Here is a 15,166-nt window from a genome sequence, read left to right as displayed (position 1 = left end):
GGAAAACTCAGCCAAGCTTTCTGACCAGCAGGCAGCTGTTGTTCAGGGTCAGAATCCCTACCCCATCTATGCAGCCATCAATGTCCACAGGAATGTGTCCAGCCAGGATTTTGCAGGTTTCCTGGGTTGGGGAGGGTGGTGGGAGTTGGGGTAGGAATGATCCCCATAGAGAATGGAGGGGAAATTATCACAGGGAAGGGTATAGTAGGAAGGTGGTAGATGTTGGGGGATAGACATAAAATGGGGCTATGGGAAGATTCAGGAGAGATTCATTTTCCCTTTCAAATACAAGGGATGGAGGGTGGGAGGCAGGGCCCTTTCACCTGAATGTTCTCTGGGTTAACACTCCTTCCCATCCTTTTCAGAGTGGTGTGAGTTTACTCCCTATGAGGTTGGCTTTCCCAAGTATGGGGCCTTTGTCCCCACAGAGTTATTTGGCTCTGAATTCTTCATGGGGCGGCTGCTTAAGTCTTGGCCAGAGCCCCGGATCTGCTACCTGCAGGGTGAGTTCAGTGACAGAGATAGGCATGGTTGAAGAAGGGTCCGGGCATAGTGTCAAGCACTGTACCCACCATCCCACAGGGCAGTGGTATCGAGCTCTGATACAAATGGGGGCCACTAAACTGTAAGGATTCTTGTTTGTCACCTATTGACTACTTTTTAAAATGTAATACAATCTACATTTTATTTATTATTTTGTTAAATATTTCCCAGTTACATTTTAATCTGGTTTGGGCTGGCAGCATTCGGGAGTGTTGTGGGGCCATGTATTTTGATATCTCAGCCAAGGGTGGGGGGGACTCCTGCGTGTAGGGTGCTAGATAGGGAAATACAGAGATAGGAGTGGGAGAGAAGGGATGAGTTGTGGTTTGGGTTCTGGAGCCAGGGACAAAGTGCCCTGAATGCAAGCATCTCCTTCCTCACCTACACCTCTCATTTTGCAGGTATGTGGGGTAGCGCCTTTGCTGTCAACCTGGATGATATCTTCCAGAGGACAATCGGCTCTGCGATCAGCTTCCTGGACTTTCACAGGAGTAGCATTGATGAAAAAGGTGGGAATGGGAGGGGAGCCAGAAAAAGGGAAGGGGAGGGAGGGAACTGACCAGAAACCTGACCACCCTTTGATTCCTATTCCTGGGGGCCTTTGAGTGAGGGAAGGAGACAGTCAATAAAGAATCCGGATATTGGACTGAATTCAGAGAGCTTTTAAAACCAGGAGAATTCTGGAGGGGAAAAAGAAGTGAGAGAGAAAAGAAGCAGAGCGCAGAGGAGCTCAAGGCCGGAGCTAGAGGCTCTCTGGGACAATCTAAAACCAGGACCTCTACCAGACAACTCTTAGTAGAAAATTGTGCTGAAACGCCTTTCGCCACTATGCTCCTCCCTCCATCCACCCTATCTCTGTCTCCCTTCTCCCCTCCCCTACTGCAGCTGGTGCAGCAGATAGAGTGCTGGGCTGGCAATCTGGAAGATCTGAATTTAAATCTAACCTTCAGCACTGACTAGCTGTGTGACTCTGGGCAAGTTCCTTAACTTCTAATTTACCTCAGTTTCCTCAACTGTAAAATGGGGTTCATCATAGCACATACTTCTCAGAGTTGTGAGGACCAAAGGAGATGATAATTGTAAAATGGTCATGTCGTGCCATGTCATGTCATATCATATATATTGTATTATATTAAATATATTATTTTTTATTAGTAGTATACTACCTTCTAATTCTGCCTCCATCGTCCTCCTTCTTCTCTCTCCTCAGATGACTCTGAGACCCTGCAGCTGCTTGACTCAGCCCGGTTAAAGACACGGTTCCAAGTCCCACAAGGCATTTTTGCCCAGACCATTGTGGATCTCTTCACCTCCCGCTTCACTTCTGGGGAAAACTTCAATTTTATGCAAGGACTTTGCCTGCACAGGCACTACACTGAGAGCAAGGAGTTTCTGACTCAGAAAGGTGACTTCCCCAAAAGACACTGACACTTGGTCAGCCTTCCTGTTGGTGAATTTGTCTCCTCTGTGTGTCAGTGCTGAGTCATGGAGATAAAGGTGACGGTTTGGATTCAAAGGGCCGCACTCGAAGACCTAGAGGGTCGCATGTGGCCTTGGGGTTGCAGGTTCCCCATTCCTGAACCTGTGTGTGGAAAGAGAAAAGGATAAGTGGACGGGTCAAACATCGGATGATAATCGTAACAGCATTTATGAAGGGCTTTAAGCTTTGCAGAGCTCTTTTACATGTTGTCTCATTTGATCCTCACTGCAGTCTTGTAAGGAAGGCGCTTTTGTTATCCCCTTTTACAGACAAGAAAACTGAGTCTGGGAGATATTGAATGACTTGCCCAGGATTACTTTGTGGTGGCGAGTGTCTGAGACGTAATTTAAGTTCAGGCCTTCCCAACTCTGTATCCTGACCTTCAGTCTCCCATACTGCCTAGCTAAACAGATTCACAAAAATGTTTAGTGCAAGGCCTGGCACATAGTAGTCATTTATTAAATCAGTCCTTCGTCCCTTCCTTCCAGCCAGCCACCCAGATGCTCTTCCCAATAAGCTAACACCCATGAGGGAGTGTCTCCACCTGGTAGATGGAGGCTTTGCCATCAACTCTCCATTCCCACTGGTGCTGTTGCCTCAGAGAGATGTGGACATCATCTTATCCTTTGACTACTCCTTGGAAACTCCATTTGAGGTAGGACTTGAGGCGTGTGTGTGTGTGTGTGTGTGTGTGTGTGTGGGTGTGGGTGTGGGTGTGGGTGTGGGTGTGGGTGTGGGTGTGTGTGTGTGTGTGTGTGATGCTCCAGCAGCCAGACTTGGCTTATTTTGAGAGTCACCTTACCCTTCCCTGGAAATGCTGGGTTTCTGTGCAGATGCTTATGAATTGTTGCATCTCCTGGGGATGCCATGGTGAATGAACTGGTAATGGGGGCTCTGGTCACAAAAATGGATGTGATTCCTGAATATCTTTAGCTAGAATGTGGCCAGCACCCAGGCTTTGCTGGGGGAGGAGCTGCTGAGCTAGTTTTAAGAATGGCAGGTGTGGGTTGCAGGGAGAAGGAAGAATTGCTCGACTGAGGGGAAGTCCTTTGGGGAAGGGTGATGGTGGTTAGGGAAAGAAGGAAGCTGGAGATGGGGTGGGAAGAGGGAAGAGAGTGGTTGCAAGTGTTTCATTCAGGGTTAGTATAAGATCCTTTACTTGTAGAGATCCCGTATCAGTGCTGTTAAGAGTCACTTTTCCTTCACAGAGATAACAAGGTTGGTGATGAACCCCTCTGACTATCATCATGTTTCACAAACTTAAACAGAGGCAGCTAGGTAGCATAGTGAGTGATAGAATCCTGGACTTGACATCAGGAATCCCTGAGTTCAAATCCCAGCTCAGATACCTATTTGGCTGTGTAACCTTGGGCAAGTCACCTAACCTCTCTCTGCCTTAGCTCCCTCATCTCTAAAACAGGGAGTAGTAGTAGTAGTAATAGTAATAGCAATAGCACCTACCTCCCAGGATAGTTGTAAGGATCAAGTAAGATAATACAGGGTTTAAACTTTAATAGCTTACAACCGCTCTAAGATTTTTGGGACACCCTGAATGTGTACGAGTGCTTAGGAAATCTTAAAGTGCTATATAAATGCCAGCTGTTATTAAGACCCTTCCCTCAATCCCATCCTTTATAGAAAGAGACAGAATGCCCCCTGAGTGGAAAGAAACTCAGAAGACATCTAGAACAGTCCACACTTGAACAAGAATTCCCTTCACAAGATTCCCAGCAAGTGATCATTCAGCCTTTGTTGAAAGATCTCAAGGGACAGGGACCTGCTGCCTTCTAGGGCCCTATTCCCTTACACTTTTGGATAGCCATAACCATTAAGAAGATTTTCCTTGCATCAAGCTGAAGTTTATCCCTACAGTTTCCACCCATTCCTCCTCCTACTTTTGCTTTCTGTGGTCAACCAGGAAAATTTGAATCCATCTTCCAGCCCTCCAGATACTAGAAGATAGCCGTCTTGTCCTCATCTCCCTTCCCTCTCCCATCCCAGGCTCAATACCCCAAGTCCATCCCACTGATCCTTAGGTGGCAGGTGGCAGATATACTCACACACCCATGCCACGCCCTTCACCTTGTCCTCATCTTCCTTCTCTCTCCCTCCCACATCCTAGTCTCCTCAACACCACCGGTTTTTACTGATGCCCTTTGCCTCACCTTGAGTACAGAGTCTGGCCCGCTGTAGAAACTGTTGGTATGTACTGTTGCAAGTCCAACACAGTGGCAAAAGAATTTGGATCAAACAAAAAACCCACGTAACATTAATGTAATAAATAACAGAAGTTACCTGAAGGGAGGTGGCTGCAGAACTGGAAAGCGGTGGGGCCAGACAAGACCCATAATTATTGTCTTAAATGCTTCACAGTGGTACACAAAGTATTTGGAAGGCACTTGACCAGTTTTCTCTCAGATGTAAGCCTGAGCCTACCTTTTGCTGTTCAGTCATGTCTGGCTATTTGTGACCCCATTTGAAGTTTTCTTAGCAAAGATACTAGAGTGGTTTGCCATTTCCTTCTCCAGCTCATTTTTACAGATGAGAAACTGAGGCAAAAGAGAAGTTAAGGGACTTGCCCAGGGTCACACAGCTAGTAAGTGTCTGAAGCTGGATTTGAACTTGGGTCCTCCCGACTCCAGTCATAGCACTCTTTCCACTGAACCACCTAGTTGCCCATAACAGTTATTTTTCACAGCTGAGCACATTACATATTGATTACTAAAGGGGAGGAATAGCAGGGACTCTTCCAAATAAAGGCCACCAGTGTCCTTTTTATAAAGCATTCACAGCATGTATCATGAAAAAATCGTGGAAGAAGACAATATTTACATATAGGTGTCTCCCCTGAGCAAGATGCACTGGGCATAAACCTATGAAGGAGATGGAATACTGTCAGGGACATTCTTAGGTCAAAGTTTTTCAACTTTTTTCAAGAACTGGTTTAAAATAATTAATATCTATATAATACTAGTCTTAATGCATGCTTTTGGAATTATAAATGAAAGGTAATACATTTGGGAAGCATCTTAATGAAAACCTATACAGAATTAATAAAATATAAGGTTCATTACCCCCAAGACAATCACTGAAAGATTTTTTAAAATTTATTTTTAGATTACAACATTCATTTCCTCAAAATTTTGAGTTCCAATTTTTCTCCCCATCTTTCCTTTCCCCCAACCCCATAACACCTTGCATTCTGATTACCCCTTCCCCCAATCTGCCCTCCCTTCTATCACACCCCTCCCTTCTCTTATCCCCATCTTCTCTCTTTTCTTGTAGGACAAGATAGATTTCTATACCCCATGCAATAACAATTCTCAACATTCGTTTCTAATACTTTGAATTCCAACTTCTCTCTCTTCCTCCCTCCCCACTGAGAAGGTAAGCAATTCAATACAGGCTATACATGCATAGTTTTGCAAAAGACTTCCATAATAGTCATGTTGTGTAAGACTAACTATATTTCCCTCCATCCTACCCTGTCCCCCCTTTATTCTATTCTCTCATTTGACCTTATCCGTTCCCAAAAGTGTTTACTTCTAATTATCCCCTCCTTTCATTTGCCCTCTCTTCTATCATCCCCCCCTCCCCACTTGTCCCCTTCTTCCCTGCTTTCCTGTAGTGTAAGATAGATTTTCATACCAAATTTAGTGAGCATGTGATTCCCTCCTTAAGTCAAATGTGAGGAGAGTAAGCTTCACTTTTTCCTTCTCATCTCCCCTCTTTTCTCCTCCATTGAAAAAGATTTTTCTTATCTCTTTTATGAGTGATAATTTGCCTCATTCCATTTCTCCTTTTCTCCTCCCAATATATTCCTCTCTCACCCCTTCATTTTATTTTTATAGATATCATCCTTTCTGATTCAACTCAACCTGTGCTCTCTGTCTATGTGTGTGCATGCGTGTGTGTATAATCCCTCCACCTATCGAGATACTGAGAAAAGTCTCAAGAGTTACAACTATTATCTTTCCATGTTGGAATGTAAACAGTTCAGCTTTAGAAAGTCCTTTATGATTTCTCTTTCCTGTTTACCTTTTCATGCTTCTCTTGATTCTTGTGTTTGAAAGTCAGATTTTGTCTTCAGTTCTGGTCTTTTCATCAAGAATGCTTGAAAATCCTCTATATCATTGAATGACCATTATTTTCCTTGAAGTATTGTACTCAATTTTGCTGGGTAGGTGATTCTTGGTTTTAATCTTAGTTCCTTTGACTTTGGGGATATCATATTCCTAGCCCTTCGATCCCTTAATGTAGAAGCTGCCAGATCCTGTTATCCTGATTGTATTTCCACAATACTTGAATTGTTTCTTTCCAGTTGCTTGCAATATCTTCTCCTTGACCTGGTAACTCTGAAATTTGGCCACAATATTCCTAGGAGTTTCTCTTTTCAGATCTCTTTCAGGAGGTGATTGGTGGATTCTTTTAATATTTATTTTACCCTCTGGTTCTAGAATATCAGGGCAGTTTTCCTTGATAATTTCATGAAAGATAATGTCTAGGCTCTTTTTTTGATCATGGCTTTCAGGTAGTCCCATAATTTTTCAATTGTCTTTCCTGGATCTATTTTCCAGGTCAGTTGTTTTTCCAGTGAGGTATTTCACATTATCTTCTATTTTTTCATTCTTTTGGTTTTGTTTTGTAATTTCTTGGTTTATGATATAGTCATTAGCTTCTCTCAGCTCCACTCTCATTTTTAAAGAACTGTTTTCTTCAGTGAACTTTTGAACCTCTTTTTCCATTTGGCTGATTCTCCTTTTTAAAGCCTTCTTCTCCTCATTGGCTTTTTGGACCTCTTTTTCCATTTGAGTTAGCCTATTTTTAAAGGTATTATTTTCTTCAGCATTTTTTTTGGGGGGGGTCTTCTTTAGCAAGCTGTAGACTCGCTTTTCAAGCTCTTCCATAGCATATTCATTTTGGAGGTACTGGATACAGAAGCCTTGACTTCCTCTGACAGTATGCATTGTTCTTCCTCATATGAAAGGATGGAAAGAAATACGTGTTCACCAAGAAAGTAACCTTCTTTGGTCTTATTTTTTTTTCCCTTTTTTGGGCATTTTCCCAGCCAGTTAATTGACTTCTCAATTCTTTGTCAAGAGGAGGGTCTTAGTGTTCCTCCTCACCCCAGGAATCTCAGCTTGGTGCTGAGATTCAGATCAGCTGCTCAATTCCCCCAGGGGCTTTGAGTTGAGCCACTCCCAGAATGGAAGCTGCTGCCCGACTCTGCCACTACGCTGCCACCCTGCTGCTGCTGCCACTGCTGCCTGGGTCCTGTGCTGGGGGAGAGCCTTCTCCCTTCTTGCCCAGCTGGGAAAGCCCTCTCACTGACCTTTGAAGCTTTCTTTGGTGCTTGTGGGTTGAGGGATCTGAGACCCTCCTCAGCTGGGGATTCTGCCTTGGAGGCCTGTTCCAGTCCTGTTCCTCTTGGTGCCATGTGGCCAGGGCAGGGCTCCGCTCAGTGTCCTGTGGGATAGACCTTTCCTGTAGGCCTTCCAGGTTACCTTTGACTGGAGATCTCTTTCATTCTTTCATTCTGTGGCTTCTGCTGCTCTAGAATTTATTGAGAGTCATTTTTTACAGGTATTTTATGGGCTGTGGGGGGAGAGCTATAGTATGTGCATCTTTCTACTCCACCATCATGGCTCCCCATCACTGAAAGATTTAACAGCAAAAATGAAGGAGGATATTGATAGATATTCTTAGAACATGAGTAAGAAGGTCAAAACAGAAATGCTTTTGGAGTAAGCAGAGAACTATGCCAAAGACTGATAACATATTCATCACATTAGACTTGTTGATGTGGCTTTACTTCTGGAGGGAGCCTGTAAAGCAACCAATGTCCTTGAATGACATTCGCATGAACTGAGTCAACAACAGGTTGATAAAGAAACATGTCCTCACAACAGTATGAGGAGTAAGGGCTATTATTATACCTGTATTACAGATGAGAAAAGTGAAGATAAGAGGTTAAGTGACTTGTTCAGGGTCATACAGCTAGGACATGTCTAGGATGGGATTTGAACCCAGCCTTCCTGACTTCCCCAAGTTCAGTGCTCCACCTCATATGCTATACTAGCTCTCTCACAGATATTGATAGGAAAGAGAAGGCCTTCCTCCTCTCCCCACCAGCCTCTCACAGGGCTGCAGCTTAGATCTTATTGGAGGGGGAGGAAATGAGAGGGCTTGATAATAGGTGTGTGTGGGGATGGGATAGGAAGAGCCAGATTCTGTTTTCTTTGTTCAAGGTCCTGAAGCTGACTGAAAAGTACTGCCAAGATCGAGACATTCCCTTTCCTCGTATAGAGTTGAAACCCGAGGACGTGTCAGAGCCCCAAGAGTGCTATGTGTTTGATGATGCAGAAGATCCCCGAGTGCCCATTGTTGTACATTTCCCCCTCGTGAATCGCACCTTCCAGAAATACAAAGCACCAGGTAAGATGGGTGAGGACCTGGACCTTGTGCAGCTGGGTGTTCTTCAAATGACCTGCTGCTACTGCTCTTCTCAAGTGGGGTCGGAAAGCAGTGGTAATGATAATAACAATTGTACTGGCAGGAAGAGGTGGTGCAGTGGATAGAGGTGTTAGATTCAGGAAGATCTGAGTTCAAATATGACCTCAGACACTAGCTGTGCAATTCATTTGGCCCTTTCTGCCTCAGTTTCCTCATCAAATGAGCTGGAGAAGAAAATGGCAAACCCCTCCAGTATCTTTGCCAAGAAAACCCCAAATGGGGTCATGAAGAGTCAGAAACGACTGAACAATAACAAAACAGTTAGTAGTAGTGGTAGTAGTGGTGGTGGTGGCCGTGGTGATTAGTATTTTACATTGCGCTTTAAGATTTGAAAATGCTTTACTCACATTATTTCATCGTCACAACAACCCTGAAAGATAGGTGCTATTACACCCCACCCCACCCCTAGTTTTCAGAAGAAGCAAGCAAGGCTTGATAAGGCTTGCTTGGTAAACGTATGAGGTGGGATTCAAACTTAGGTCTTGCTGACTCCACACTTGGCACTTGATTCACATGGTTCCCCTAGCAGAAGCACTGAGGTAGGCCATCCCAGAGATCTCTGATAAGTCCAGCATGGTCTCTGCTTCCCACCTACTACTGGGTCTCAGGGGCTTCGTTGAGTTCTAGGTTGGGTTGGGGTGCCCACCAGCTAATCTAGATGTGGAAATCAGAGTGGAAAAGTCTGAGTTGGGGGATCTTCCCAGGTTCTCCAAGTGGGAAAGGTGTGGTCTGTACACTAGGCAGCTCAATTTTATAGAAAGTATAGACTCCACTGACTCTGTCCTGTTCCCTCCCTGCCTGCCTTCTTTGACTTGTAGGCATGGAACGAGAGACACCAGAGGAGAAGAACTTTGCCAGCTTTGACATAAAGGACCAGAACTCTACCTATGGAATGATGAACTTCACCTACCAGCCAAATGAGTTTGACCGACTGGTGGAACTGAACAGATACAACGTCCTGAACAATGCGGAGGTTGTGCGGTCTGCTCTGCGCAAGGCCCTGCAGCGGAGGCAGGCTGGCAGATGAGGATTCCTTGGGGCTCCACCAGACTCCTGGGGTGAGCCCTGAGGGTCCTAAGCAGGAAGGCTGAGGATGGGAAAGGGGAAAGAGGAGACAGGGCAGGGAGATGATCTCTTTCCTTTTTCTCCAGGACCAGCCACAGCATTTCTACAGCCCAAGAAAATTTAAGCTGCTTCACTTTGGAAGCATGGTTGGAGTAGGATCCTCTCCATGAGGCAGAGTCTTCTATTTTATCTCTCCAGGGACTGATAGGGATTTTCAAACTACTTTGGAAATAGAAGGTGGTTGTGTACATATAATGTGAGAAGAAGCTTGTGTGTGTATGTGTATAAACATGCTTACATCATGTGCATGTTCAGAGTAGTCAGACTGAGGGAGAAGGGTTCAGAGAATTCTTTTTTTTTCTTTCCTGCTAAGGGGGCCCCCACACACATTCTACAGAAAAGATCCCTGGACAATCAAAGCCTCCATTGCGAAGAAGTAAGAACCCTAAAGGCTCCTTGTGGGCCTAGCCCAACAGAGCTTGAGATGTGTTGTAGTGGAAAGCACACTAGGTATGGAGTCAGAAGGCCTGGGTTCGAATCCTGTGTGTGATGCATGCTACCTGAATGATCTGAGACAATTCACTTGACTTGCCTGTTCTTTGGTTTCCTCATCTCTGTAATGGGGAGGGGGGGGGGGTTGCTTTTAGAAGACTCTTCCAGCTTTAAATCTATGGTGCTAGATAAGAAGCAGAGTTCAAGCTCCCAGGGGATTGACTAGGACCAAAGACCAAAGATATTTGAACACCAGCCCTTCTACACTGAGTAGCCCAGGGTGCCAGTTCTGAGTGACCTGTAGCAATGGGCAGTGAAGTGCTGGAGGTGGAGAGCAGCAGGGTCAGTCTCTGAATCTGCCATCTCATTTAGTTCCATCCCCTTTGCTTCTCTGGGCTCCCCTGTTCGGTACTAAGATTCCTAAGAGTCTTTTGCAGAATCTGAGCCAGCAGAGTTATAGAGCTTCCCCTAATTGCCTCTCACTGGCTCTTTGAACTTGGGCAACCTTCCTGAGTCAGGTGTACAGTCACTTCCTTATGCAAATATGGAATTCTTTGTAATAGTAGGAGAGAGACAGAGATACAGACACACACCCACAGACAGAGACAGACCGAGACAGAGAGAGAGAGAGATGGGCAGAGAGAGAGAGGGAGAATGTCATGATCAAGGCTGTAAAGGATAAGCTAAGTAATGGACTGGGAGACTTTCTCTTTCTCTCTCTCTCCCTCTTCTCTCCTCTCCTCTTCCTCCTCTTCCTCTCCCCTCCCTCTTCTCCAGTTCTTGTGTCTTCCACAGTTTTACTGTGTGAGTCTATGTAAGTCTGTCCCTTTCTTCTCTGTACCTTCATTCCCCCTGATCCACATGAGACCAAAAGGACAGGGACATCTCAGAACTCCAGGAGGGTTGGCAAATTTTAAGTCGGTAGATACAGGGGGCATATTCTGACCAAGCTATATATGGACAGCCTGGGAAAAGGAGGGGGTAAGGGAGGAAGGAAGGGGAGATTATGTCAGCAACAGTCACAGGCTGATTGTGACTGGGCAGGACCAAGTGTATCCTCTTTAGTTAGCCAGGCTAAGATAGCTCTAGCCAAGGGCTTGGGGGTCTAGCCAATATCAGCAGTGTGGTACAATGTAATTTGGAATCAGAGGACTACTCCAGCTCTGTTCACCTATGTGAACTTAAAGAAGTCACAACCTCTCTGGTCCCTTTCCTCATTTGTAAAATGAGAGGGTTGGACAAGATCAGGATTTCTTAATTTTTTTTGTGTCATGGACCCTTTTGGCAATTTGATTAAAGCCTACTGACCCCTTTCTCAAAATAATGTTTTAAATACGTAAAATAAAATACATAAAGTTACAAGAGACATCAATTATGTTGAAATGCAATTTTTAAAAAAAAAATTATTTTTAGTTTTTAGCATTCACTTCCATAAGATTGAGAGTTTTGAATTTTCTCCCCTACGTCTTCCTCCCCCCTCTCCAAGATGGTGTGCGATCTGATATAAGCTCTACTTATATATTCATATTAAACATATTTTCAGTTAGTCATGATATAAAGAAGAGTTAGAACTACTGGGAAGAACCACGAGAAAGAAGAAACAAAACAACCAAAAAAAGGAGAGCAAATAGTATGTTTCCATCTGCATTCAGACTTCAAAGTTCTTTCTCTGGATGTGGACAGCATTTTCCATTGTTAGTCTTTTGGAATTGTTTTAGATCTTTGCATTGCTGAGAGTCATAGAACAATGTGGCTGTTACTGTATACAATGTTCTTCTGGTTCTGCTCCCCTCACTCTGCATCAGTTCATATAAATCCAGGTTTTTCTGAAGTCTGCCTGCTCATCATTTCTTATAGCACAATAGTATTCCATTATATTCATATACCACAACTTGTTCATCCATTCCCCAGGTGATGGGCATCTCTTCAATTTCTAATTCTTTGCCACCACAAAAAGAGTTGCTATAAATATTTTTGTACATGTGGGTCCTTTTCCGTTTTTATGATCTCTTTGGGATACAGACCTAGTATTGCTAGGGGAAAGGTTATGCACAGTTTTATAACTCTTTGGGCATAATTCCAAATTGCTCTCCAGAATAGTTGGATCAGTTCACAACTCTACCAACAATGCATTAGTGTTCCAATTTTCCCATATCTTCTCAACATTTACCATTTTTCTCTTTTGTCATGTTAGCCAGTTTGATAGGTGTGATGTGGTATCTCAGAGTCATTTTGATTTGCATGAAATGCAGTTTTTTAACATGTTTATGGACCCCAGGTTAAGAATCCCTGTTCTTAAAGGCTGTTCTCGAAGGCCCCTTCTAGTTCTCTTGACTCCCTTGTAGGTGAGATCCACATGTAACAGGTCAAACAAAGCCCTGGGGGGTTGTGGAGCAGAAATTAGGGCAGATCCTGACATATCTGGGACACGTTACATCTTGGTGCCACTGGAAGAAGACCTGAGTTCAAATTCAACCTCAGACACAGTTCTATGACCCTGGGCAAGAGTCTTAAACCTCTCTCTCATTTTTCTCAGCTGTAAAAAGTGAGGATAGTAATAGCACCTGGTTTGTTGTGAGGGTCAAATGAGCTATTTGTAAAGAGCTTAGCACAGTGTCTGGTGCTTAATGGGTGAGTATTCCCTTAGTCCCTCCCTCTCTGTACCTCAGTGTCCCCATCTGCAGCAAGGAAGTGATACCTTCTTTCCGTCTGATTTGAGAAATTCCTTTTGGAGCAACCTCAGGTCGAACTTATCAGATGTTATTTACAAAGCACCTGTAGCCATTTGGTGATGTCTAGGACACTGTGCAAGTATTCTCTGCATCTCCCCAGGAGCTCACAGGTTAAGACATATAAACCATAATGAATACAACTGTTAGCCTAATTGGAAATAAAGATAAAAGTTTTTGGACAAGAACAAATTGTCGTGTGTGGTGTCTTAAGTTCTGTAATGTAGAAATTGTCTCTAGAGCAGAGGTTCCCAAACTTATTTGGCCGACCACCCCGCTATAGGTGGACTTGACCACACCGATGGGTTATAACTTGCATTTTGTGTGTATATTTGAAAAATAATGTAATCCCTACAACTTTAACTCTGTTATACAACAGATGAAATGTAACAACAGTTTTTCAAAATTCTCTTCTTTCCTCATTCTTCCACTGCCCCCTTATTTTTATTCAGTGCCCCCCAATTGCACCCAAGTCTACTACCACCCCCTGGATCATTCTAGCACGCCTCCCAGTATCACCCACTTTGAGAATCTGTGCTAGCGTAGAACCATGGTATCAAACACAAATAGAAATGGGGGCCCTGAAATCATATGTAAGAGTTCCTGAACATTGAATTTGACATTGAAAATTACATATTAACATCTACAGATTATTGCGTTTTTATTTATTTTGTTAAATATGCCCCAATTACATTTAAAAAATACTTCTCAATTATATTTTAATCAGATTCAAGAGGAGTATTGTGGACTTCATGAGACCTATAGACTTCATGTTTGACACATCTGCTCTAGAGGATGAGGAGTTATGGAGAAAGTGGGCATTGTGAAAGATCCTTGGTACTGTTGGGTGAAAAGACTCAATTTAGCATAGAGGTTATTTTCAACTGGGAAGGAGGTGAGGTTAGGATAGCAAGAGGAGAAGGGTAATAACTGGTGCAATGTGGTATAAACTATAACAGTCAGGGCATTGAGGAAATATATAATTTAACCTGAAAATAAACCAGAAGAGGCAGGGATGAACTTGGGGTGAAAGAAGGGCAGACTGCATTGGAGAACAAAGTATAGGAGGTAGGGCTTCAAGTTTATTTGATTTTCCACATTTATGACTTGAAGCGCAGGTGGATTCTGACTTTGGGAATATGTCTCCCCTAGTGATGATCTCCAGTTCCTTCCCAGACCCAGCCAAAGACAACTTTCAAGGTCTTTAGAGCTAATTAGCTTTCTCTAACCAGTCTTCTGCTACCACCTATTTCTGTATGATTTTTTCCATTATTTTTAAAAAGCTATTTCTATTTCCTCATATTGTTTCAGTAAAAAAAATCTGTCATTGATTATAAATAAAATCTATGCTTGATAGCTGTCTGTATGTGAAGTCTATGACAGGACAAATGGAAGATGTTAGTGACTAACTGGAAATACTCAGAATGTAATTGGGTCTGAGATCTAAATCTCTGTTTAAACACTAGGGTTTCTCTGTCACTGGAGGTTCCATGAACTGTATGTAAGAAGAGGATTTTATGATGATAATTTTTATTAGTAATCCTCATAAAAAAAACCCCTAAAATAGCAGAGACAGTGTTATAAGATTGTACTTGGCAGTCTGGAGACCACCATGACAGTTTCCCCTTAAGGGAGGCTGTGACTTCTAGAATATATGCATGGAAACCATTATTTTAAGAATAGGCCTGAATAATTTTGAGGGAGATTAAGTTTATAGAACATACTCATGGGAAAATATTGGTAATAGCATTTGTTGAAGCTTCTATAGGTACGTACCTCATAACATTTTTTGAAGATTGGTATAGCCGTCTACCACCAGCTGGTTCTTCTTCCTGACCACAACTTCTTCCCCCAAAATAATATTTTGCTCTGACCCTTGATATACAATTTGACCACCTCCATGGAGGCCATCCAAAATCATGGTAGAAGAACTTCACTCTCAGAAGAGCACTTTGGAGCACCTGCTTCTACTGGAGCACCCCACTTCCTGCTGATCAGACTCTCTCTGTACTCCCCAAAAGAATGCCTCCCTTATGTGAGTTATACTCTATGTTAGTGTATATGCCTGAGTTGTAAATTGGGTCCTTCATCCCTCTATTCCCTTTCTCCTCTTCCACACAGCTTGCAGTAAAACTTTGTATTGAACTGATTCCCATTGTTTTACGTGTTATTTTCAGCACCCAAACTCATTAAGGGATTGTTTTCCTCAAAATCCCTAGCTGGTGCTCTGGCCTCTCCTTAGACATACCCAGACAAGGATTTGACCTATTGACAGCTGCACTTACACTGGGGCAGTAGGGCGCTGTGAACCCAGTTGTAGAAAGCAAGGGTCAATAGAGGAATC

At 43.4% G+C, this 15,166-nt stretch overlaps 1 protein-coding gene across 4 annotated transcripts in view; it reads left to right on the top strand.

Moving 5' to 3' along the window:
• The window catches only part of PLA2G4F (phospholipase A2 group IVF), a 37,465-nt gene extending 24,454 nt beyond the window's left edge, over nt 1–13,011 (top strand). For 2 of the 4 annotated variants that reach the window (XM_072625077.1, XM_072625076.1), the window contains 8 exons: nt 2–116; nt 366–503; nt 945–1,052; nt 1,754–1,948; nt 2,512–2,678; nt 8,272–8,458; nt 9,355–9,594; nt 9,688–11,924. In XM_072625077.1, coding sequence (XP_072481178.1) covers nt 2–116; nt 366–503; nt 945–1,052; nt 1,754–1,948; nt 2,512–2,678; nt 8,272–8,458; nt 9,355–9,563 — 1,119 coding nt within the window. In that variant the 3' untranslated portion in view covers nt 9,564–9,594; nt 9,688–11,924. Of the gene's footprint in view, nt 1; nt 117–365; nt 504–944; nt 1,053–1,753; nt 1,949–2,511; nt 2,679–5,308; nt 5,411–8,271; nt 8,459–9,354; nt 9,595–9,687 lie in introns of those variants that run through there. The other 2 variants (XM_072625074.1, XM_072625075.1) reach the window with 2 other exon arrangements.
• Nucleotides 13,012–15,166: the final 2,155 nt, after the last annotated feature.

Source organism: Notamacropus eugenii, chromosome 7, assembly GCF_028372415.1.
Source record: "Notamacropus eugenii isolate mMacEug1 chromosome 7, mMacEug1.pri_v2, whole genome shotgun sequence".
Lineage (NCBI taxonomy): Eukaryota > Metazoa > Chordata > Mammalia > Diprotodontia > Macropodidae > Notamacropus > Notamacropus eugenii.
This window is presented reverse-complemented; position numbering and strand designations above follow the sequence as displayed.